General features: G+C 45.6%; 1 protein-coding gene across 1 annotated transcript; it reads left to right on the top strand.

Moving 5' to 3' along the window:
• On the top strand, nucleotides 1-24,980 carry HDDC2 (HD domain containing 2). Its single transcript, XM_062186717.1, has 6 exons — nucleotides 1-128; nucleotides 2,048-2,169; nucleotides 3,771-3,873; nucleotides 10,666-10,734; nucleotides 20,480-20,618; nucleotides 24,614-24,980. The coding sequence occupies exons 1-6, from the start codon at nucleotides 45-47 to the stop codon at nucleotides 24,709-24,711; spliced, it is 615 nt and encodes a 204-aa protein (XP_062042701.1). The 5' UTR covers nucleotides 1-44; the 3' UTR covers nucleotides 24,712-24,980.
• The last annotated feature ends 1,221 nt before the right edge of the window (nucleotides 24,981-26,201 follow it).

Genomic DNA, 26,201 nt, shown 5'->3' with positions numbered 1-26,201 from the left:
GAGACCACGTGGCCTGCACCTCCTCGCCGTGATCCTCCCTCCGCATGGCTTCGGTCTCCTCCGCGGCCTTCTCGGGCCGCGGGGCCCGGCCCCTGCTGCAGTTCTTGCGGCTGGTGGGGCGGCTCAAGGTGAGCGGGCGCTGGGCCGGGAGGCTGCCGGCGGGCACCACGAGGACGCTGCGGGCCCCCGAGTCGCGCCGGGCTGCGGCCTGGAGCTGCCTGCGCCGTTCCCCGCCCCGCGCGCTTCCGAAAGGAAACGTCCTCCCGCCGGGGCCGCGCGGCCTCGGGTCGGGGTCCAAGCCCAGCTCTCGGGTGTCGGGTGTCTCGGGCCGCGAGCCCAGCGCGGCAGCCTTTCCGGAGGCTTCCACGGAGCGGCGGGCGCTGAGACGGCCCGGTCCCGCGCACCGGCCCCGCCTGCGCTTGGGTCCTCGGGGCCGGCGGCCCGGTATCGTGTGTGTGGGTGGGGGGGTGATCCCGAGCTGCTGGCGCAAGACCAGCCTCCGTGGACCCTGCAGATTTCAGGCGGAGGGCTGAGTTCTCCGCAGTTATTTCCCGAGATCACGAGATTTCCCCGCCCCGGGTTTACAAGCGAAGCTTCCTGAGGAGAAGCTGTAGGGACATAAGAGGCCATGGTTTGAATCTAGGGCAGGGTCGTTAAGCAACGAGAAACGCCCTACTCCCTTCTGCAGAGAGTTTGGAAGTCTTACTTGCTAAGATTCGGAGCTATCATCACAATGTTTTCTGCTTCTGCACATGAGATTATAGGCAAAACACCTGGCCCTGTAATTAGGAAAAGTAGTTTTGTGTTTGTGAATAAAGCACACGTATCAGTTTCATAACTAAACCAGCAACACAGGACACTGTTGGACTTTGGTACATTTGTGAATGACTTCTCTCCATCTGGCTTTTCAGAGTGCTCTTCACTAGCCATCTCTCTTTAAGGAAAGTGTTTGTTTATTTAAAAAGGAAGACAGCGAGCAAGCCAGGTGAGAGAGTGCTTTTCTACCCTCTGGTTCACTCCCCAAGTGACCGGAGCCTGGAACTCCATCCTCTGCTCCCAAGTGAGTGGCAGGGGCCCAAGCACTTTGACCATCATCTGCTGCTTTCCCAGGTGCATTAGCAGGGAGCTGGGCCAGAAGCAGGATAGAAGCCCTGGAGCTCTGATGTGGGATCCTGGCATGATCCCAAGCAGCCAGCTGGACCACAGGGCTGGCCCTGGCTGGGCATCTCTTTAAACATTGTAGTTTTGGGGTGGCCCTGTGGTGCAGCGGGTTAACGCCCTGGCCTGAAGCTCCCGCATCCCATATGGGCACCGGTTCAAGCCCCGGCTGCTCCTCTTCCCATCCAGCTCTCTGCTATGGCCTGGAAAAGCAGTGGAAGATGGCCTAAGTCCTTGGGCTGCTGCACCCGCGTGGGAGATCTGGAAGGCGCTCCTGGCTCCTGGCTCCTGGCTTCTGATTGGTGCAGCTCCAGCCGTTGTGGCCCACTGGGGAGTGAACGATTGGAGGGAAGACCTCTCTCTCTCTCTCTCTCTGCCTCTCCTCTCTCTGTGTAACTCTGACTTTCAAATAAAATAAATAAATCTTTAAAAAATAAACATAGTAGTTTGGCTAAATATTCAGTTTTTTTTTTTTTTTTTTTTTTTTTTTTTTTTAACTTCTTTTTCTGGGCCGGTACTGTGGCCCAGCCTCTGCCTGGTATGCCAGCATCCCATATGGATGCCGGTTCCAGTCTTGGCTGTTCCACTTCCAATCCAGCTCTGCTATGGCCTGGAAAAGCAGTAGAAGATGGCCCAAATCCTTGGGCCCCTGCACCCACATGGGAGACCCAGAAGAAGCTCCTGACTCCTGGGTTCGGATCGGCCCAGTTCCAACCATTGCGGCCATCTGGGCAGTGAACCAGAGAATGGAAGACCTTTCTCTCTGTCGCTCCCCCTCTCTGCCTATAGATACCTCTCAAATAAATAAATAATCTTTTAAAAAATAGATGCAATTAGTTGACAGTAACATTTAAAAAACCCAAAACTTCTTTTTCTTCATATTTATCAGAGAGTCCCACGGACTGGCTGGGTATACAGAAATGTGGAGAAGCCAGAGAGCGTATCAGATCACATGTACCGGATGGCAGTTATGGCCATGGTGACTCAAGATGACCATCTTAATAAAGACCGGTAAGCTTCATGCTGGGAGGTCCTCTCCATAATGGGTGTGCACACTTCTCATTGACAGGCCTGTGTCACATTCTTGTAGGTTTGTTTATTTAAAAAAAAAAATTACCAGATTATAGAGATTCACTATGTGGGAAGAGGGAATGCTGTGTGTTCATTGCTTCAGTTGTTGTAAACTACCCTGTATTCTATTGGCAAATGAAAGGTGCTGCCTTGGCCGGGGGTGGGAGGAGATGCACACTGTATTTTTAGGCCCTTTTATGAAATAGGCTTAATCTATTTAACCTATATAGTTCCTATCCTTTTAAGAAAGGACTTTTTGGAGCTGTATCTGCATATATATAGTTGAAAAAGAGGAATCTTCTCCCACTTTAGTCAATCAACAAGTGTTTAAAATGCCTTTTGAGCATAGTATAAGGGTTTATTAGCAATATAAGAAAAATCCCAAATGAATTGCACAATCTGAAAGTGCAAAATAAGTTATGGTAGAAAATTAGCAGGCTATTCTACAGTAGGGTGGATTGCTTTTCCGGGTTAATTTTATTGGGGGAGGCAGAATCTATACTGGGTTCTAAAGGGTTGATGTAGAGAAGGAGGGGAAGGTGTAACATGCACAGAGAAGGGGACAGCCTTGATAGTAGGAAAGTAAAGGAATGTTCTGGAAATGAGAAGTGTATCAGCTTGACTACAACAAATAATTAATTACTTAATTAAGGAATCTGAGGAGTCTTCTTACTCAGCAGAGGGAATGGAACTGGGGAGGTTTTTAGCAAATAGTACTGGATGAAAGTGAAGTCAAATAGGGGAGAATTTAAGAATTATTTGAGATTTGAACTGATTGAGACACTGGAGACAGAGAAACCTAAAAGGAGGCTGTTAGGCCTGGCAAGGCCTCCTTGATAGACTGTAAAGCAGACTGGCCCCCTGGGGTGTTTATCTCATTAGTTACCTTTGTTATTTTGATGATGATTATCATAATTACTGATCATTCCTCACTAATAACCATGAATGAGCAACATGTGCCAGGAACATAAATGATCAAGTGTAATTTTCTCAGCAACCTGATAAGTATTACTAGCCCTGTTTTACAGACGGTAAAAGTAAGGGTGAAAAACTTGGACATTTAAGAAATTAAATAATTTGGCAGAAGTCATCTAGCTAATCAGTGTTGGTTGTGAGGTTCAAAACCACATATGTCTAGCTCTACCAGTGACCCTGTAAACAGCTTCATTCTCGCATCTCCCTAATAGGTTGAGGGAAATGATTGTTACAGAATTTTACTTCAGTAAGTAAATGCTGCAGTCAGACTATCTCCTGGCTTTGCAATCTGAATTTATGAACCGTTTAAAGTGAGATTTGAGAAGTTAGCTATTAAAAAGCATTCTAACAGTTCACCCTGTATTTTCCTGGATTGAAAACTAGCAGTTGTGGTTCAGAAGGGATGTAGGATGGTGGAATATAATTACTTTAGAAAATACTGTATTAAAGTCTTCTGTGAGGGTGGAGAAAGAAATGTGTGTTATGTTAACTTCAAAATAGTACAGACAAGGAACTGGTAGTGAATATAATTCTGTGTAATTGTTCAACATTTCTTGCTTGGTCAGATGTATCCGCCTAGCCCTGGTTCACGATATGGCAGAGTGCATCGTTGGGGACATAGCACCAGCAGATAACATCCCTAAAGAAGAAAAACATAGGCGAGAAGAGGTCAGTGGTGGCTGTTCACTGTGCAGAAGACTGCCAGGGAATTGCTGGAGCAAACCCAAGTTTGTCAGTTCCATTGCTCTACAGGAGAACTCCGCTTGCACATCTTAGGAGTATCCCAGGAAAGGGAGGTGAGAGAAGGGTATTTTTAGAGTTGTAGAGCCTGATCTAGAGGAAGTTAAGGTGGATCTTCCAAGATAGGTAGGTAACTGGATTTGCATGGAATTGAGGACATCTTGGCTTGGGATTGGTGAGAAAAACAAGAGTCTTGGGTGGTTTGTAGTGATTATCTTCCAGAAGCAGGGATTTCCTAGAGTAAGCAGCAAATTGGTTTATGCTTGTTTGGAGTCTGTTTAACACAATGAGAATGTGCTGCCTGCTCCCAGTCATGTTTAACACAAGGACAGACAATGATGTTGGTTTCAGTTCCAGTTCTCATTAGTATGTGGCTTTCGTTGGAACAATGGAAACAGCTTAAGTGAATTTGTAGGAATTCTACGTGTTCTTTAAGCTCTTTAGAGGGAAGTTTTATAAAAATCACAAGTATAACCATTATTACTATTTAGCAAATTTTAAGTTAGTTTTTTTTTTTAAGTTAGTGGCTATTTCTTAATTGTATTAGTAAGAAATAAATAGCATCGATAATATTACATCAGTGTTACTGTGAGCTCTAAACCCAGAGTCCTTGGCCAAAGAGGAAGACATTTTGAAGTGGAGGCTGAAAAATCAGGAAGACTTTTTATATTGACCACTGGCTGGTTCCCAGTTCATGGCTAAGGCAGGTGGCTTTCATTGTAGGTGTTAGAGATTGTTTCTAAGTGGCTGAGTAGAGGGAGTCTACAGAGGTGATCTTTCAGGGAAAAGGGGTTTAAACTTCTGTTTTCAGAGCTCAGGAGATGGAGAGCTCCATAGCCAAGAGGATCTTTGCCCCTCTAGAGGCAAGAACAGAGAGATGGAGAGAGAGATCTTCCATCTGCTGGTTCACTCCCCCAATGGCTGCAGTGACAGGGACTGAGCCAGGCTGAAGCCAGGAGCACATAACTCCATCCAGGTCTCCCATGTGGATGGCAGGGGCCCAGGCACTTGGGCCATCTTCTGCGGCTTTCCCAACAGGGAGCTGGATCAGAAGCAAAGCACTCAAAACTGGCACTCTGCTATGGGATGCTGGCTTCGCAGGAGGTGGCTTAACCTGCTGTGCCACAATGCTGGCCCCAATCCATAAAGAATTAGAGTCCTAGTTTAGGAGTTCAAACCCAGTCTGAAACATGGGAACAAGGAGAATAGTGTGAGGATTGTGTTCTTCCTGCGAGAATACAGGCAGACAGAAGAATGGGGGAAAACTAAAGAAGGGTTCCTCTAAGTCTAGACCATCAGGGATATAAAGTCCCTGGGTTGGTTGGCAGAATTAATGTCAAAAAGGAAACAGATCAAGATTCTGAGTTGCAGAAAGTAATTGGCACAACAACATGGTGAGTCATGAAATGTTACGTGGAGGAGGGGGAGGGGAGGGTGCCTCAGTTTTATAGCTCCTCTCAGGATGGACGGGCATTTCATTCAAAGGTACCACCTGGACATAGTAGAGGAGAAGTCACGTACTCAAGTGCCAGAGGGTCAGCAGAGACCTTCAGGTGCAGGAACGTGTCGCAGAGGAAGACTGAAGATTTAAGACACCCTATCCCTTCTGGGGTTGCACCACGAATCTGAGGTTTTCTCTACAAGGAAGCAAAGCTGCTGGAGTAAGCAGCAAATTGGTGTTTGCTTGTTCTAGGCCTTGTTTAACACAATAGAAATGTAAGGCTGTCTCAGCCTTGTTTAACACAAGACAGAACCGTCTGGAAAAGAACCAGCGTTGATGTGAAGGCTCTCCAACCGCTAGAGGTGAGAACAAACCTACCACAGTCCTGACAAGGGCTGGGTGCTGGCTAGTGTCGCCCCCTGCAGGGGCCTAGAGGAGACTGGACCAGTCCAAGAGGTGCTGCTGTCCTCCTGAATGCTGCTTCCTGGCTGTGATGAAAACCTTTCTGGCATCATTAAACCCCCGGGCTGATGCCCATTCCTGCTGATTCATAAGGGAGTAAGTGTCGCCAGCAGAAGGGACTGGGAAAACATCTTAAAGAACCATGGGTTCTTGGGCAAGAAACCAAAGGCTTGGAGAGCACTGATCTTCCATTGCTTCTTCCTGCTATGGATCAGGATTTGGGGACAGAGAGAAAGATCTGGGAGGTGATCAATTCTCTATGCAGATGGTGTTTATGAACAAGATTTGGATGTCTGAACCATGCATTAAGATAATTAAGTGAGGTTTTCTTGGCTTGAAGTGGAACACACGTAACAAGAAGCAGGATGCATCATCTGCCAGAGGCTAGCAGACTGGATCAGCAAGATTGTAAACTGAAGTGGGAAGGAAAAGAAATACTTGATCAATTGGAAGCTTGTTTTGGAGGAGAGTAGATATCAAGATGAAAGAAAGAAGGAGGACACAAGAGGAATTTAGAAGGGGGCTCAAAGCAATACTTTAGTGTGATAATGTAATAATACGTAAAAATGCAATTTTATATTATAACCTGAGTTGGTAGCTGATACCTGATCAGGATCATCAAATCTAGGAGGATGGAACTTGAGGTGGCACGTGAGACTCCTTTATGGCGGGAAAAGTTGCTTGAAGAACAAGGCATCAGTGTGTGTCTATCTTCAAGGGTTAACATTACTAACACTTGGGAGGGTACAAGGAGAAGAACAGAACTCTATCATGAGGTTGAACATGGAGATATGGAGAAAATGAAAATATAGGCAACTTTTACAGAGTGCTGATCATGTGTGAGGTTATGAGCACCTGACACTCAACCCTTGTAGTAGTCCTGTTGGGTAGGTGCCGTTTGCAGATGAGAAACTTGGAAGACAATGAGGCTGAGTGAGTTCCTCAGAGATGCAGAACCAGTGCCAGATCCAGTCTGGGCTTGGAGTCTGTAGTTAGGTGCTACTGCGTCAGCCTGAGCAGTGTGCATGACCAGTGCTTTCTGGGTGCTTGTCACAGAGCTGACACAAGGCATTTTCTAAAAGCTGCACTCAGCTCAGAACTTCAGGCAAGCGTTTGACATGCTTTGCTAACAGAGCAAGAAACTAGGGAAATTGGCACTGTAAATCTATGCATGAACAGCCTGGTGAAACAGAACAGAAGTGGGGGTGGCAGAGCTTACAACCAAAAAGGAAGGGAAATTCAGCCACGTGCCCTGGATTGTACTGAGGTTGATTTCAGCGGGTTCCTTTTAAAGTGTGAATATGATTATGTGGCATATGCCACCAAACAGGGAATGCTGACTATCTAAAAGGGCTCATCAATGAGCTTGGATCCAGAAAGTCATTGATCAGTTTCAAGAAGAGAGCAAAATTATTTGTTTGTTGTCTGTTTTGTTTTTCAAAGAATGTAGGGATTTTGGTCAACAGAAAATGTGTTAGTAAAGTCAGCAATTGCATAGCTCTAAAAATTGGTTTGGTCATAGGCTATATTCATAGAAATGCACAAGGGCCTTCAAAAATTTTGCAGAAATGTGAAATTAAGAGATTTTAATTTGGGGCAAAACATTTTTTAAATCCATGCATACTTTTTTCATAATACCCATTTTCTGAACTCTTGAAGACCCCTTATATACCTGGATTTCAAAAATTTTTCACCAAAGGAAACTCCTCTTTTAATTGAGCTTTTCCCACAAGCTTTCTGAAGCACCCATGTGGCATCTAGCATGAAGGAAGTGACGATTCCTTCCTGTTCCACGTTGGTCAGACCAGGCGGAAATCATGGTGCTTAGTGCTGGATGCATCACAGCAAAGGGAATAAAATAATCCTGTGCCAAGGCCAGGCTTTTATGTTTATTTTAGATGTTTAGATTTTGATGTGCCTGTACATATTTGTCATTCAGTGGTTTCTTTTCAAACAAGAGGAATGCGCAAACTTGAAAGGTGTAGAGAAGACGATCTGGTCTATGAAGGCACCTTTTATCTGTGAAAACACAAAGTATTTTCTCAAACATTTTGCTGAAATTTATGAGCAGGTTGCAAGGGAATGAAGCAAGCAATTCAGGATACACCAAATTCCATACTACCAAGGGCAGTAGGATGCCACAGCTCGATTATTGAACACACCATTGAAGATGGTGATTGTGCTTAGGAGAGCAGATTGTCCACACTGGCAAATATGGCTTGCTCTGGTCTCTGACGTTTCTTTTCCTCTCAGTAATAAATACACTCACATTTCCATTGCTTTTCCTGAACTCACTATTTTACTAAGCCTTTTATGTTGCTGAAACTGAAACCATGGTGTTTGCAAGTAACCTCTGCAGTTAGAAGACTTGGAGGAGTAAGAATGCAGTGAGGATGGTGGAAGAATTTGAAGCCTTTTGAGAGAAGGTTGTGATATTCAAGAAGGCTACTGTAGCAATTCAAATGAAGGAAGAGATGGGCAAAAGGGTAGCTCCCTTCGGATTCTAGAAATAAGTCCAGGGCACATGCCATGCTCTCGTTCTCTTTTATTTCTGCCTTTCTTTGGGTTTTTATTAATTCTTAGGCCTCTTTTCATGGCTTCTGTCTCCCAAACTCTGATGAGAAAATGAAAATACAGCCATTTACACACCATGTGCAATGGTGATTGTACTTGGAAGAGCAGATTGTCTCCCCGGCAAAAATGGTTTGTTTTGAAGTGGCTATGGTCGATCCCGTTTTTTAATCTTCATTGTATTTTCATGGAGATGGCCTCCAAGTGGCCTGGGCTGAGTTTATAATTCAGTGTTACTTTCCCTTTCTCTCCACTCTGGTTTATTTTGAACCCCAATATGCTTGTGCTTGACATTTACGTGGGTCGTATCGTGATTCATCCATGAGATGTAAAACCCTTGACCTTGCTTCTGATATTTCTTTTGTTTTTAAGTTTTCAATATCTTTGTTCACAAATCAGGATAATAATGGTCAGTTTGAATGTTACACATGATCAAAGATTATGAAGAGCTGATTTACAACAATGGTTTTATATAACTGCATCATCAAACAGTCTCTTACAGTAACAACTTCATGGGCTTAGCTCTTCCATCTGAAAGACTAATTTTATGACTTTCCCAGAAGTCTTGAGTCAGGTATAGTTTCTTGGTGTTTCTTTATGTTATCCAAGGTTTACAAGGAAATCCCTGGGCACTGGCAATTGAAACCGGATATCCCCAGGGTAGAGAAGTGGCAGGAATGGGAGAAAGGACACTGGACATGACACCCAGTAGGCTCCACCACTGGGCCTCCTTGACTTAGAGCAGCGCAGTACTCAGGGTCAGGTCTGGAGCCATCGATACCCTGTGGAATCTCAAATGTCCACAACTGCCATCCCTAGCAGAACATGGGGATGAGGAAAGAATCAATCCCAGCAATTACATGAAGGTTTCTAAACTTTCAATACCAACAATTAATTTATAAAATACAAAATCATAGAAAGAAGCTACCCAACCATCCATTAACAAATACACAGGCAATAGTTGTAGTCAAGGAACTGTGGCACTTACAAAACCCCATGTATCTTATTTATCTCTAACTTTAAAATAATTCATTCCTTTGTTGGGTATGCAAATGAGCAGTGGAGAAAGTGGTGCATCTGCAGTTCCGGCTGGTGCTAGGGATTTCAGTGCTTCCAAAAGGTGCGGGCTGAGAACTTTATTGGATACCACAGTGGGTCTTCCCTGTCAGCCAGGATGCCCCCATTGAGATCACTTTTGAACATTTGCCTTCTGAAGAATGTTCGTAAATGAACTTTTAAACTTTTCTAAATCGAAAAGGTCAAGATCTGCACCTGGTCCTTTACTCATCTGATACACATCCCGGATTTTCTAGTGCCAATGAACCTGAGTACAAATGATGTCTAAAAGGGCTGCATCGCTGAGACTGGCACACTTCTCTTCACACAGCAGAACCACACTTTGAGCAAGAGATTCCTTCCTCTGCCAGAAGTTTAACGTCCGCAGTTGATTTTCAGACAAAAAAAAAAATTCCAGGCTTTCAGGACTGTCATCATTTCAGACATGGGGCTTTTCAAGATGATGCTCCTGATCAACGCGGCTCATCCATCCCTGTGGCAGGGCCCACATCTCCAGCCGTCTCATTCCCTGATATTTCTGTGTCTGATAGCCTCCTCATTTATTTTTTGCTTGAGTGTTTATGTGTGTGTCTGTCTAATGTGCTGAGACCACGAAGAAAGTACTAAGTGGAGTTAATATGCAGAAATATAACTACTGATTTCACATACCACGACTGCCTTCCTTGCGAGTTAGAAATATTGTCCAGTGTATCTCAGTTTATTCTGTTACAACTGTGGGGTATTTGTCAGCCTTTAGGGTTGACATTCTGTGCCACAGGATAAGCCACTGTTTGGGATTGCCCATGTTCCCTGTCCATACCCCATATCAGAGTACCTGGGATTGAGTTCCATCTCTGCTTCTGATCTAGATTCCTGCTAATGTGCCTGGGAGGCCGCAGATAATGATCCAAGAACTTGGGTTCCTGCAACCCAAATGGGAGACTTGGATAGAGTTCTTGGCTCCTGGCTTTAGCCTAGCCCAGCCTTGGCTGTTGCAGGCATTTGGGAAGTGAACCAGCGTATGGAAGATCTCTCTCTTGTGCCTCTCCTTGTCTCTCTGTCAACTCTTTCAAATAAATAAGCAAAAATTAAAATTTAAAAAGGGTGTGATCCTGTTATTAAGATTTTTTAGGTTGGCTGTTAACTTAGATAAATGTGAACATAATTAAAATAATGATTTGGTCTTTCAGGAAGCCATGAAGCAGATAACCCAGCTCCTGCCAGAGGACTTCAGAAAGGAGCTCTTCGAACTTTGGGAAGTACGTACATATGAAGGATTCCTTTTCATTGACTGTAATTGAATTGTGGTTCATTGATGTTTGAGTTGGCATGCTATCTTAACAAGCTATCCTAACATTCCCGTCTTGCTTGATTCTGGTTCTTGCCTTGAGCTGCTACAGAAATTTCCCACGCCTGATAGAAATTTTTCTTTGCTCTAACGTCCTCCACTTCCTTTGCCAGTCAAGTGCCTAATCCACACCCTGACTCCCAGCCCCTGGATTTCCTGCTGCTTTGCCCACATCTGCCCACCTGTTTCTCGTCCTTGAAAAGAGCATGCATCTGGGCAGAGTGCAGAACTAGGATTGCCGCTGCCTCACTGCGTCCTTGGGCGTGTTCCCCTCACTGTGTCCGTGGCCCATCTGTAAAACTCTGGAAGGTTGCTAGGGTTGGATGTCGTCCAAGCGCAGAGGTGCTGAGACGCCTGGGATGGAGCAGGGGCCCTCCAGGCTTCTTCCCTTCCAGCACTGCTGCTGGCCAGGGGAGGGTACCCTGGCAGGAAAGGGCAGGTTACGCCTCCCATTGCATCCTTCTCCTAGGGTTGTTTATTTGTGAAGGAAAAAAATCCCCTCCTCCAGCTACAGATTGGTTCTCACTTCTGTGCAGTCCACACTGGTTCCTTACTCTGAGATGGCCCTGCTTCCCACTCGGCACTTTTCGTATTTCATTAAAGCCCTAATTCATTCCTCCCCTCTTCAGAGCCTAGTCTTTCGTCTTCTCTTTCCACATAATCGGAATCCCACCCCCTGTCTTGCCTCTCCCCTGAGCCTCAAAGCTGGCAGAGTCCCTTTTCCACTGCCTCATGTGCTGGGTCAGGTTTTCCCTCATCTTGGGAGCGAGATGGGATGTGCCTGGCATAGAAACCCTGGCCAAATCTTTGTCCTGGTAATGCCTTGTTCTACAGCAGCAGATTGTGTAGTGCACTGGCATTTCTGGGGCTTGGCTCAACTGTGGGAATAACAGCCCCTTCAAGGCAGTGGGGTGTGGTGCAGAGACCAGGGCCTTGCAGCCAGACAGACCTGGCCTGGGTTTGAATCTCAAGTCTTGTCTACGTGCCGTGCAGGAGTTACTTGACTCCAGTTAACCCCAGTGTCTGCTCTAGAAAATAAGTGTCTTACAGGTCCACATGCCCTTATCCACAACTGTGAAATTCAGAACACTCAGAGAACCAGTTTTTAAGAGATTTAGCCCAAACTCATTTCATAGGAAAATCATAACCAGCATGAGGCTCTTCAATCCCCTTGGTATGCAAGTCAAGTCTCCTCTGTTGGATGAGGAAGTACTCGTCCAGTAACTGAGTGCTGCTCCAGACCTTGCTGGAAGTATTCTGTAATGGTCTACATACATGTATTTTATTTTTTCTAAAAGAAAATGCTGAAACCTTAAGCAGTTCTGGCCCCATTGTGAACCTTTAACAACTACCGCGTGGAATGATTAGGAAAGAATCAAATCTGGCAAAGTATGCATGGTATTTAGCTGGGAGCCTGGCCCAGGTGGTCTGTATTACATGCTTTCAAGAGAACCTTTGAAACGCTCTTTGTAAAATGGGAGGTAAAGGAGTGAAATTAGCTTGTGTCTCATACACAAGGAAAAAACCAACAGGCATCAGAGCTTATGAAACTGTCCCTTGATTGTCTCTTAAGGAGGAAACACTGTTGTGATTTGAAAACATTTTATAAGAATTTGTACCCTCGTGCCACCTAATTTTATAAACATAATGGCAGTATCTATTAGATTATTTTCATTATTATTTAGGTTTATGTATTTATTTGAGTCAGTTACAGGGGCCAGTGCTGTGGCATAGTAGGTTAAGCCTCTGACTGTGGTACAGTATCCCATATAGGTCCCAGTTCAATACCCAGTTGCTGCACTTCTGATCCAGCTCCCTGCTAGTGGCCTGGGAAAGCAGTAGAAGATGGCCCAAGTGCTTCAGCCCCTTCACCCATTTGGGAGACCCAGAAGAAGCCCCTGCCTCCTGGCTTCAGATTGGCCCAGTTCCAGCCATTGCCGTCATTTGGGAAGTGAATCAGTGGATGGAAGACCTCTCTGTCTCTCCCTCTCTCTATCTATAACTCTGTCTCTCAAATAAATAAATGAGTCTAAAAAGAAAGGAAGGAAGGAAGGTAGATACGTAGGAAGGAAGGAACAAACAAGGAAACAGTTACAGAGAGAAGGGGAGAGACAGAGATCTTCCATCCTCTAGTTCATTCTTCACATAGCTGCAATGGCCAAGGCTGGGCCAAACTAAAGCCAAGAGCCAGGAGTTTCATCCTGTCCTCTTGTATGTGTGGTAGAGGCCCAAGCACTTGGGCCATCCTTTGCTGCTTTTCCCAGGCCATTAGCGGGAGCTGGATTGGAAATGGAGCTGCTTTTCCCAGGCCATTAAGCAGGCAGCTGGATTGGGAGCAGAGCAGCTGGGGCATGAACCAGCATCCACATGGGATACCCATATTGCAGGAGGTAGCTTTACCTGCAAAGCCACAACATCAGCACCTAAATTATTTTCATAGTTATCAATTACTGGCTAGAAATTTCACTATGAGCTTTACTTGAATTAAAACTTAAATTAACTCTCTTGCAAAAGGAACACTACAATGGTTACTTAGAAAGACTTTGCACTTGGATAAATGTAAAACAGAGAATTTAATACTCTTGATAACCCCCCAAACAGGTAACCACTCCATTGTCTCATAAGTATCATTGGTGCAATTAATGAAGCTTGCTGAAGATTTCTCTTTGAAAGCAGTAGGGAAGAATCCTTCTTTGCCTCTCTCTAGCTGTTGGTGATTGTGGTCCCTGGCACTCCTTGGCTTGTAGATACATCACTCGCGTCCCTCTGGTACCTGCCCCTGAGTCACCGGGTTTCAGCCATGTGTCAATATTGTCTTAATTTCACTCTACTGTGTTAGAGCCCACCTTGATCTAGCAGGGCCACGTCTTAACTTGATCAACTCTGCCAAGACCCTGTTTCCAAATAAGGTCACATCCACAGGTCACATTTGAGAGCTTCCAGGAGGACATATATGTAATGATACATGCATTCTATAATTCATATCCAGTATTAGTACCAGGGCTTCAAATTTCAGGCTTCCAAGATGCAAATAATGGCTCCTCTTTTTCTTACCTGTGTGATTAACTTTATTAATTCATGTCTAAATTTCCTCATCAATACAATGGCAATAATAATAACATAAATATGTTATAGGGCCATGAGGGTTAATATATGTAAAACTCTGTGAATACCACCTGGCATATAGCATGTCTTATTTTTCTCCATCTCCAACCCACACATCCTGACTTTCATTTAAGAAAATATAATGATCATTGTGTACCCATGGAACCTAGAATAGTACTAGTTCCACAGAAGATGCCAATTGATTGAGTTTTGAGATTTTAGTCCCTGACAGCTATTCACCACTATAAATACTATAAATCAGCCCAAAGGGTGGCATCTTTTTAAAATGATTAAATATTCTTGACCATGGTGTGAAATCAGATTTCAAGAATCCCAAGAGGAAACATTTTCTTCTTTATTTTTCTGAAAGTATCACAGAAAGCTATCTGCGTTAACACCTGAGTTTTGATGAAAAGAAAGACAATTCAAAAATGTCTGCCTTGGCCGGTGCCACGGCTCAATAGGCTAATCCTCTGCCTGCGGCGCCGGCACACTGGGTTCTAGTCCCGGTCGGGGCACCGGATTCTGTCCCGGTTGCCCCTCTTCCAGGCCAGCTCTCTGCTGTGGCCCGGGAGTGCAGTGGAGGATGGCCCAAGTGCTTGGGCCCTGCACCCACATGGGAAACCAGGAGAAGCGCCTGGCTCCTGGCTTCGGATCAGCGCAGTGCGCCGGCCACAGCGCGCTGGCCGCAGCAGCCATTGGAGGGTGAACCAAAGAAAAGGAAGACCTTTCTCTCTGTCTCTCTCTCTCACTGTCCACTCTGCCTGTCAAAAAAAAAAAAAAAAAAAAAAAAAAAGTCTGCCCTGTCTGACCCTCAAAGTATGAGAGTGTGTTGACGTTGAGCCATGGGAGGATCCCAGGACCCTGGCAGGAGAGCCACTGGGAGGTGGGAGAGCAGAGGATGCACAAGGTAGACTCAGTACACAGTAACACTTTGTTCTGGCAAAGGGAGGGCCATTTGGATCATCCTGTTTTCCTCCCCGATTCTTCTTTTTCAGTCTTCTGTTTTGAGGACCTAGAATTCACATCTCCTTCCTGCTTAGACTCCTTCCTGGGCCAGAGCCCAGTCGGAGTCGGTAGCTGTTTGTCATTTGCAGTCCTCCGTGGAGGCCATGCAGCACTGGTGTCAGGACCCTCCGCACCTTGGGACCTGGAGTCGCTGCCCATCATGGCCTTGGCTCTGCTGAGCCTCATGGCTACCAGTCACCACCCAGTGGCCCCACGTCGGCTGTCCATTCCTCTCTCCAAGCATCTGCCTTGCCGCCGCCCCCTGACTTGGCAGCAGATAATCTTCCCTCTTTCTTCACTAAGAAATCAGAGGCTGTGGATAGCCTCGTACGTGTGTCCACACAGTCCTATTTCAGTGCCTCCTGGATCCTGCGTTTCCTCACTTCCCTTCACAACCAGATGGGTACAGAGTTGGTTGCATGCCTGACTGCTTCCCCGTGTGACTGACAGCCTCGCCGTGCACTGTTCTTGGGACTATCACAGACAGCCTGTGTCTGATTGGATTCAGCAAGCCCATCTGTGCCCACATGCCACCTGACCCCTTGGCTGCATCTGAGGCACTGCTACCCCTTAGCTCCCTTCAGTCTTTCTTGTTGTTTTCCCCTCTTCTGACAGTTCCATTTGAAGTGTTCCTCCTCTTCAGCCCATCTTCATACCGCATGTGCCCCTTGCAGGACCGAGTCCTGGCCACCTCCTCTTCTCTCCACACCCCTGTCATGCTTCACTGGTCAGGCACTGATGACCTCCTGTGGTCTCCTGAAAATTCCCAGCTGCAGACTCATCACTCACATCAGCCTCATCAACAGCTCCATCAAAATAGCCATAGGAACCTCAGTGCAACAGGTTCATGGCCATGCTTATTATCGTCATCATTTCATTATTTTAGAAACCTTTTTATTGAGAAATAAAACACTCAAAACCATGCAAAAACTACTGTATAGCATACCGAGTTATTGCAAGATGAATATCCATGTAACTACCACCCAGCTCAAGATTTGGGACTTTGTCACTCAACCCAGAAGCCTTTCCCATCCAAACAAGTAACCACTACCCTGAGGTTTATAGTGTTCATTTGAATGACTTTATGCTTTTGTCATTCATACATTCATCCTTAGGTGTTTTAATTTCATCTTTCCCATTTGTTAAAGCTGAAAATGTCTTCTAAGTATCCCTTAATCCAGTTTCCCTTTCCTTTTCTTACAACTTACCTGTTGAAGAATCCAGACCATTTGGCTTACACTACTTTGTCATAGTCTGGGTTTTCCAAGTTGAGCACGCCTGGTGCTGGCAGTGTCCCTCAGTCCTCTTACTTCATGCAGGTTGGCAGCTGCATCCAGAGGCTGGTTGAGATTCAGGTTGGATTCCTCAGGCAAACTGCGGGGGGTGAGTTTTAGGTTCTGTCGTCACAAGGCGTGTAATGACAGGTTTGTCTTCATGCTTATGTCTCTTAATCCTCTGGGTTATAAAATGGGGATCTTCTAATATTTGGCTTTAATTTCATTTAGTAACTGAAACAATATTATGCTTGTCTACTCTTTGGTAGCAGTTCATATAGGAAAGGTCGGCTAAATAGGCTTGACATTGAGACTGCGGAGGTGGAGCTTTCCAGCCCCATCTTAAACATGTTCTATCCAGATCTGGCTTTGTTTTCTTGTTTGCTTAGTTTTAAAGGGGAAATGGTATTTCAGGGCCACAATAGGAGCTCAGTGTTTATACTACAGAGAGAAGAAGGGAAAGAGAGAAAGGGAAAGACAGGGAGAGAGAAAGAGAAAAACACCCTGTGAGTTCACACTGCTATTTCCGGTACCCTTTCTCACACACCAGGAATGCTGGTTATGTGGTACACAGATGATGCTAACCTGAAATATTTTATGTTCATTTGCTTTATCCTTCCTTAGACACACCCCTGTCTCAGAAGAATAGTTCATACACCACTGTCATCAATTCTGATGACTGAAACAGCTTAAAATTTATTTTACCTACGCTATCTCCATGGTGTGTCTTTTAGAAAATAGTTGTACTGTATCTGCATACTCCAAACATTTAAGTTCTGCTTTTTACATCTGATGTAATTATTCTGCCACAGTAACTAAAGTTGTTACTCACCACAAGTTCTCATGTCATTCTCTCAGAGACTTGTCTCTGAGACTTGTCTGTAGTAGGTTTTTCAAGAAGGGCACATAGGAACATTACCCCCTGAATTCTTGCATGTTATTTATATTTTCTCTATGTTTTTATACTTGAAGGTCAGATTAGCAAATTCACAAAGGCAGAACTCTCTCTCCTGTAAGCTGCTTGGGCTCCTCCATGGCTACAGTGGGCAGGATCTTCCCCAGCATCAGTCACCTGCTGGCTCTTTGGAATCTTTATTCTCTGGCCCATCAGACACTCTGAGCTCCTCCATACTTCTTCCCACACAGGCGTTGCTCACACACAGGGCTTATGGTGATTGGTCCCCACTTGTGTATATTTTGAAGTTCATGGAAATGTCATGCTCCTTGGTCTTGTTGTAAATGGTTTTGCTCATTCTTTGCTCTGTCAGGTTTTTGTTTTTTTGTTTTTTGTTTTTTGTTTTTTTTTTTTTTTGCTTTTGCCCCCTATTTTGCCATCTGCTTAGTTACTCAAGCCAGAAACTAGTAAGTCATTTTCATCTTTGCCTTTCATTCGTTTTCTCTTAAAATTTGTTTTTAATTTATTTTCATTTTATATGAAAGACAAACAGGCAGGCGTAGATATCTTCCATCCCCTGGTTCACTCCTCAAATGCCCACAGCAGCCAGAGCTGGGCTAGGCTGATGCTAGAAGTTTAGGAGTCAATCCAAGTCTACCATGTGGGTGGCAGGCTGCAAGGAATTGAGCCATCGTCTGCTGCCTCCAGACGTTAGCAGGAAGCCGGATCAGAAGCAGAGGAGCCAAAACTTAAACCGGGGACTCTGATATGCGATGTGGGCATCTTTTTTATTTTATTTATTTTTTTTTATTAAACTTTTATTTAATGAATATAAATTTCCAAAGTATAGTTTATGGGTTACAATGGCTTCCCCCCTCCCATAACTTCCCTCCCGCCCGCAACCCTCCCCTTTCCCGCTCCCTTTCCCCTTCCATTCATGTAAAGATTCATTTTCAATTCTCTTTGTATACAGAAGATCAGTTTAGTGTATATTAGGTAAAGATTTCAACATTTTGCCCATATAGCAACATCAAGTGAAAAAACTACCATTGGATTACTAATTATAGCATTAAATAGCAATGTACAGCACATTAAAGACAGAGATCCTACATAATTTTTTTTCAAATTAATTAATTTTCTATGCCATTTCCATTTTAACACCAGGTTGTTTTTTTTTTTTTTTTTTCATTTCCAATTCTCTTTCTATACAAAAGATCACTTCAGTATATAATTAGCAAAGACCTCATCAGTCTGCGTCCGATGTGGGCATCTTAACTGCTGCATCAAACACCTGCCCCTCATTCACTTTGTTATTTTATTTTTATTTTTGAAATAGAGATAGAGCTCCCATCTGCTTTTTCACTCCTCAAATGCCTGCAATGATTGGGGTAGGACAAGGTTGAAGTTGGGAGCTGAGAACTCAGTCAAACTCTCCCACTGGCCAGGACCCAATTATTTGAGCCATCACCTGCTGCCTCTCAGGGTCTGCATTAGCAGGATGCTGGAGTCAGGCACTAAAACCTGGTATCTACCCCAGGTACTCTAATCTGGGAGTGGTGTGTCTTAACCAGCATCTTAATCACATCTGCCAAACATCTGCTCCTACTTGCATATTTTAGTTCACTTCTTCACCCTTGATGTTTCTTAAATGCCCCATATCCTCCTATCTTCACGGCTATGATCTTGGACCAAGTCTTATAAAGTGTCTGCTAGTGCCAACAAAGTCTCGGGACCCGATTCCCTTGCTTCCGTTGTAGCTGTGATCCGTGTTGCAGTTGGTGTCATCTTTGTGACTTGGAAATCTCAACATGAGTCCTCCTGCTTGAAACCCTTCAGTGCTGCCGAGCAGCTGCAGGGGAAGTTGCGGCACCGGAGCATGAACCGCAGGCCTGTCGGGAGCTGGCTCCTGCCTCCGTCTTCAGCCTCTTCTCTCTGCTCTTGCCTCCTGCGATACTCAGGGTCCTTTACAGTCATTTCTCCACGTGCCACCTGTCCTCACTGCAGAGGCTTGGTCTGCAGTATTCTCCCTGCCCTGCCTCTACTGGAAAATAAAATGGGAGACCCCCTCTACCATTACTTTGTGTGGGGAAAAAACTCCAACAGTTTACATCGTTTTAAGTACATCTGTAAGTTTACCAGGATTTGTGAAATGTATTTCCTAATTGTCTTGAAATCTTTTTCTCACTTTCAGTTTTCAACAACAACAACAAAAAAAATTCTAGACTGCTGTGCTTTGAGTACTCCATTTCCTTTGTTAAATTCATGAGCTTGAATTTTTCAAATATGAATATATATAACCACGACTGAATGAGCACTTAAATGCAATTATTTTTAAGTGCCTTTGAGATGAAACAAAGTGTATTTGTTTTCATATTGAAATGATTCCCCTGCATAGTATTCAGCTGTGTCAGATCCAAATAGCTGCCTTTGTATGAGTAGGCATCTAATAAAAACCCAGAAAGCTCTCAGTGATCCCTGCCACGCCACCCTGCCCAAGAATATGACATTTTTATGATCTGAACACATCTGGGGTAGAATTATAAAGTACCAGGAGAACTGATTTATTCATTTTATTTGAAAGTCAGATTTAGAGAGAGAGAGGTCTTCTGTCCACTGGCTCCCTCCCCAAATGGCTGCAGTGGTCTGAGCTAGTGATACCAAAGCCAGGAGCCTGGAACTCCATCTGGGTCTCCCCTGTGGGTGCAGGGGACCAAGCACTTGGGACATCTGCTGCTGCTTTCCCAGGTACATTAGCAGGGAGCTGGATCAGAAGTGAAGACCCCAAGGCTTGAGCTGGTGTTCATGTGGGATGCTGGGTTGCAGGCAGCATCTTAACTCACTGTGCCTCGGTGTCAGCCCTCAGCACTTAAGTCTTAATGGAAGAGTGGCTCTGTAAGGTATGTGTTAGAATTTGTGGTTGTGTGATGTAGCTCACAGCTCCTGGCTTTGGCCTGGCCCAGCCCCAGCCATGCAGTCATCTGAATAGTGAACCAGCAGGTGGAAGATATCTATGTCTCTCTCTCTCTTTCTCCCTTTCTGCCTCTCCCTCTCTCTATAACTGACTTTGAAATAAATAAATAATTTTAAAGAAAAGAAGAAGAATGATCTTAAAGTGAAGACAGGCTGTTCATCAGGAACAAAAGAGCTTGGCAGTCCCTAAGGTGAGCAAATGAGACCAAGGCACCCAGTGGAGTGGGTGGAGTGGTGCGCACATCCTTCGTGCCTGCGGTCCTGGTGCTAAGCTGTGAGGTCACAGAAGCAAGTCTGTACAGAATGTGCTTTTAGCTGTGACTGTGCTTTTGGGTACAAACAGAGTCAGAATTCTGCAGGAATACAGTACCCCATCACGCTGCTATGATCGTCCCTCTCCTTAGGAGTATGAGACCCAAGCCAGCGCAGAAGCTAAATTTGTGAAGCAGCTGGACCAGTGTGAGATGATTCTTCAGGCATCTGAATATGAAGATCTGGAGAACAAACCCGGGAGACTGCAAGACTTCTACGATTCCACAGCAGGTACTTAACACCGTTTTCAACAAGAACCCCTCGTAGTTTGGTTGACTTAGTTCAGTGACTAATGTTATGTTAGGGCAACCTGCTTCTGTGAGCCCCTGGGCAGTCTCCGTTTCCTTCTCTAAAAATCAGGGATCATAATACTCAGTGGTTTTTTTTTTTTTTTTTTTTTAAGATTGATTTTATTTATTTGAAAGACAGAGTTACAGAGAGAGGTAGACACACACACACACACACAAAGTCTTCCATCTGCTGGTTCACTCCCTAAATGGCTGTAAAGATTGGAGCTGAGCCAGTCCAAAGCCAGGCGCTTCTTTGGGGTCACCCACATGGGTGCAGGAGCCCAAGCACTTGGACCATCTTCCACTGCTTTCCAAGGCGCATTAGCAGAGACTTGAACCAGCAACCATATGGGATGCCAGTGTTGCAGGCTGGGGCTTTAACCCTCTGTGCCACAGTACTGGTCTCAAGCCCAGGGTTGGTTCAGCTCTGTTTCCATGGCCCCTGAGAGCACTGTGGCGATATCTGACCTCTCACATGGCCTCACCAGAGGAAGGCCCTAGCTTATACTCTGTGCCCTGAGATGTGATTTGCATGAGAACGAACTTGACTCACTTTCTCTTCTCTTTCTCCAGCTCCACTGCCCCTGCCCTAGATAAAGCCCTTGTGGTTTCTGGGTTGTCCTGTTGCTATAACCTCTGCCAGGGGGTTTTTGAGTCCATTCTGCAAGACCCACTGTCCATCCTCCTTTGTAGAGAGACGTCTCAGCGCATGTTTATTTTTAATACTCTTGTGGCTTTTCTTTCTCTAAAGAAATAAAATCCTGTTGCTTTTGAGTGGCCTAGAAAGCCTTGGAGTCTACGGCCACCCACCTCTCCTGTCTGCTTTCCTGTTCCTCCCCGTCCGAATGCAGCGTTCCCCTCCCTGTGCTCAGTCTGCACTGTGTCTGGAGCTTGCCGCCCTCTCCCAGTCCGGCTTGCATTCCACTTCATGATGTGCCTTGTGGGTTCTCTCCCCAAGCCTCTGCTTGTTTAGCCTCAGCCATAGTAAGCCGCTGAAAGGCCCTAATGCAGGCAGTCCTCCGAAAATGTTAACTTCAGTTCAATAGAATGATGTTAGAAACCAGAGGTCAGCGGAGCGGGGCTTGCTGCCCGGTTGCTTGAGTGACGTTTTATTGAGCTGTAGCCACACCCCTTCTTTGTGCGTGGGCTGTGCTGCTTTTGTGCTGTGACAGCAGAACTGGGTTACTGCAGAGAACGCGTAGCCCAAATAACCCAGTATTTACTCGCCGGCTCCTTGCAGGCCAGGTCCATCTAACTAAAATAGAAGTCACGTTTATGTGCTTCTTCGTGTGCATTTGACACACTGGTAGCTTCGCTTGCAATACACTCACAGTGAAAAATAGGAAATGGAAACTGAGAATGAATACCAGAAGAATCAACACAAGTGTGAGCTGCAAGAGTCTCCGAGTTTATACTGAGGAAGAGACTGGAACCCAGAAATGGTGGTGAGGTGACAATGCGGCTGGGTGGAGACCGGGGCACTGCTTTTATACATAAAAAGTATGTCCCAGCTTTGCGAAATCACTTTTTCAATTACCTCAATGACTCATGCTTGGAGAAAGGTTTAACCAGAGTTGAAGACCTACGTAGACTGTGCCTGTTTATGAGAATTTCGAAGGGGACCTGACAGTTCTAGTTCAATGACAGAGTTCTGTCTAACTCACTTCACAATTTAGTGCTCTGTTTTTCTGTCTTTGTGCTCTGAAACTTTGTGTGCTGAAGAGCAGCACAGAGGCCCTGGCTGGTGGGGCTGCACCAGGGCAGGGAGGGAGATGAGTCTGGCAAAGTGACTCGTGGGCCCAGGCACTGGCAGCTGGCAGGCCTGTGTCAGACCTTGCTTTGTGCTCTGAGGGAGACTAGGAAGGAACCCTGGGAGGACATGGCACCCAGGAGCAATGTGGTCTGATTTGTGTTGGGAAAGGCATGTGGGCTGGAAGCAGAGACTACTGCAGTGACCAAGCTGGAAATGATGGTGGCTTGAACCAGGGTGGCAGTGGGAAAGGAAATAAGAAATGGCCAGGTGCTGATAAGTTCTGAATATAGAGTTCTCAGGACTTGCTGAGGGATTGCCTGCGGGGCATTTGTGAGAGGAGCCCCAAGGATTGTGGTTGAGTACCTAGAAGAGTGGAGTTGTGACCAGACTGGGGGGTGGTGAGGGAAGAGAATCAGGGGTCTGAGAAGCCAAGGGACAAAGGTGTTTCAAGAAGGAGAGAGTAACCTTCAGATTTATCAACATGGAGGCAATGGGTGCTCCCTGTCAGAGCCGTTTCAATGAAATGTTGCTAACAGAAGCCTGACTGAGGGTGTAGGAGAAGACGGAAAGGCCCAGGTGTTTGGTGCAGTGTTTAAGATGCGGCTTGGGACACTGCCTCCCATATGAGAGTGCCTGGGTTCAAGCCCACCTCTGCTTCCAGTTCCAGCTTCCTGCCAGTGTCTACCCTGAGAGGAAGCAGGTAGTGACTCAAGTCATTGAGTCCCTGCTACCCACATGAGAGGCCGGGATTGAGTGCCAGGCTCCTGGCTTCAGTGTGGCCCAGCCTTAGCTGTTTTAGAAGTTGGAGAAAGAACTATCAGATAGAAGATCTGTTTATGTGTCTCTCTTTCTGTGTGTCTCTCTGCCTTTGAAATGACTTGGCAAATATATATACATGTATATGTATATATATATTTATTATTATTATTAGAAGGAATGAGAGGTACAGTAAAACTCTCCTTTTGAAAATTTACTTACAGGGGAGTAGACAAGCAGAGTAAGCCAAAGCAAGATGCATGGTCAAAGGAAGGCTTGTTTGCTTTTAAGATGGGAGATAAAAACGAGCGTGTTTCTATGTGAATGACAATAGTCAAGGGGCAAGAACTGCTGGGGTGGAATCTGATGCACAGTGCGCAGTGGGGAACAGCCTTGGCAGCAGGGACAGCTTGTCCTTACCATGTTATTGGCAGTGACGGATTCCAGGGGGTGCCTGCGGGAGGATGTGGCTGCCGCCCAGGAACAGAGGATTCTTCTGGGAGAGGAGGTCATGGAACAGAGAGGCCAGGCTCTCAGAAGGATCATCGGAGTGAGCACTGAAGCCACCAGGATGGGCAGCGTTAGAGAGGGTGGCATTGAAGTGGACACTGTCATTTTGCAGGCAAGAGTGGCCTCCAGTGCTGTAAGTGATGGCAACCAGGAAGGGCAGTGAGTGCTGTGATCTACAGGATGACCTCTGCTCTGTGGGGCTGCGGACAGCTTGGAAGCAGCAGCCAGGAGCCTAGGAGGACAGGCCCAGGTCCATGGAAAGGCTTGTGTGAGACAGCTGGGCCATAGGGAAGCCATATGCTCAGGGCAAGCAAGGGAAAGGACTGTTCAGAGAAGACGTTGAGGGTAGAGAATGAGTGGCAGAGAATTTAATACAGAAGGAAGAGTAAGCAACCACTGGCGCAGGCAGGAAACGACAGTGGGGAAGAGATGCTGCCAGGGTTCGACAGTCCCCTGTGTTGGCCACCACCTACCTGTAGTAACCTGGAGCTTGGTGGCTGTGCAGGGCAGAAGTCTGGGGAGAGCTGCAGACACTGACAACAGCACACATCAGCCAGTAGAAGTGTCTAAGAGAGATGTCTGCATTTTTGTTTACATCCTGCATAGCCTAGAAGCCCTGGTCCTGCTAGTAGTCCCCCTTGATTAACTGCAGGTGCAGAATGGGCCAAGCTTCTCTGCCTAACTGACGATTCTTTGTCTGAGTCTCACCCTTACATTCTCCTGGAGTGGCACCTGCAGTGACAGTGGATAAAACACTAAGCAGTCCTCTTTGGTCCCTTACAGGACCTGGGATTCTTTGCTTTGGAGTGATGTATGCAGACCAGCTCAGAGAGAAAAGCACGTGCTAAACCCTGGGAGCCAGCTGGGGGAATGAACGTATTCTCTTGTCAATATGGTGATGTCTTTTTGCTTTGCAGGAAAATTCACTCACCCTGAGATTGTCCAACTTGTTTCTGAACTTGAGGCCGAAAGAAACGCGAACATAGCTGCAGCTGACAGTGAGCTGCCCCCCTAAGATGCTCTCCACATGGCCGCCCTCCTGAGACAGACTTGTAGTTTTCCATTTCATGGGATTGTGTTTTGCCAGTGCTGCTCTGTTGATTTCCTCCATTGCAAGCCCGAATATTTTCAGTTGTCTGGACATCAGCAAGAAATGTGATGTGATTTGGGCACTCAAAGTAGCCTCAGAAGAGAAAGTGGACATGAAAACACCCTGCCTGCCTGAAGACTGGATGGACAGTGCTGTTTTAATGGACTAAATAAATAATAAACACCTAAAACTTCGCAGTATTTATTGGAGATTTTAAGTCATCTTATTCTGACTACACCCCTGAAGTCCCAAGAGATAGAAAATTTAATTATGATTGCTGTTTAGAATATGGAGCTGACTTAGTGATAAGGATTCAGAGAGGAATGTTGGTAATGTGGGCTTTCCTCAGAGAAGTGCTGCCTTATTCAGACGATCCCTGTCTTCTGCCTGACTTAGAATTTTTTTTAAAGATTTATTTATTTATTTATTTTAAAGGCAGAATTTCAGAGAGAGAGGGAGAGAAAGAAAGATCTTCCACCTGCCGATTCAATCCCCAAATGGCTGCAACGGCTGGAGCTGGACCAATCCAAAGCCAGGAGCCAGGAGCTTTTTCCAGGTCTCCCGTATGGGTGCAGGGGTCCAAGCACTTGGGTCATCTTCAGCTGCTTTCCCAGGTTCGTTATCAGGGAGCTGGATCAGAAGTGGAGCAGCTGGGACTCAAACCAGTGCCCATAATGGATGCTGGAACTGCAAGCCGTGGCTTAACCCGCTGTGCTACAGTGCTGGCCTCCTGACTTTGAATTTCATTGTGTCCTACTTCAAGTCCTGATTGCAGACTTATACACCTGCTAACAGGCCCCGCCCCTACCCCTTCCCTCTTTTTGTCATTTGGGGATATAAATCAGGGCATACAATTTCAAGTGCCAGTCATGATTCCCTATGTATTTTTCTCTGTCTGAATTATAAATATTGAGTCCTTGATAATAAGAACATTTATCACCAAGTAAGATATACAGAAAAGGAAGAGTATTACTGGAGTCTGTAAGCCTTAGAAGGAATCCATCAACCTAGTTTATTCTCTTAGTTTCCCTTTCTTAAAATAAGTAATCCACTCTTGCTTGTGTTTAAATGATGCACAAGCATCCACTAGAGCAGGAGAAAAGACCACACATGCAAACTTGCCGCGTGCCATGGTAAGGAACGGATGCCTGTCCCTTTAATTCACATGTCAGTTTCCATTTGAAGAAGGCCTTTGAGGCTGGCATGGTGAAAATTCTAGGCAGCGTTTCTTTGGAAACTCTGCAGTATCCATGGATACCCAGTTGGCAGGAAGCAAGGTGCCTGATCTCAGTAGCAACACCCATGGGTACGCATAGTTGCTCTGCGTTGAAAAGCAGGAAGAGTCCAGTCTGATCGGCACTGGAGACAAGGTTATTAGGGAAACAACTCCATCAGTACTGTTGGGGGGTCTCTCC

Source organism: Lepus europaeus, chromosome 3 (genome assembly GCF_033115175.1).
Source record: "Lepus europaeus isolate LE1 chromosome 3, mLepTim1.pri, whole genome shotgun sequence".
In the NCBI taxonomy this organism is placed as follows: domain Eukaryota; kingdom Metazoa; phylum Chordata; class Mammalia; order Lagomorpha; family Leporidae; genus Lepus; species Lepus europaeus.
Note: the sequence above shows the minus strand (reverse complement) of the source record. Positions and strands in the feature narration are given on the sequence as shown.

Coding starts and splice junctions, on each gene's coding strand:
- HDDC2 (XM_062186717.1), top strand. CDS start 45: ATGGCTTCGGTCTCCTCCGCGGCCTTCTCGGGCCGCGGGGCCCGGCCC. Junction 10,735..20,479: donor AGCTCTTCGAACTTTGGGAA/GTACGTACATAT, acceptor CCCTCTCCTTAG/GAGTATGAGACCCAAGCCAG. Junction 20,619..24,613: donor CTTCTACGATTCCACAGCAG/GTACTTAACACC, acceptor TTTGCTTTGCAG/GAAAATTCACTCACCCTGAG.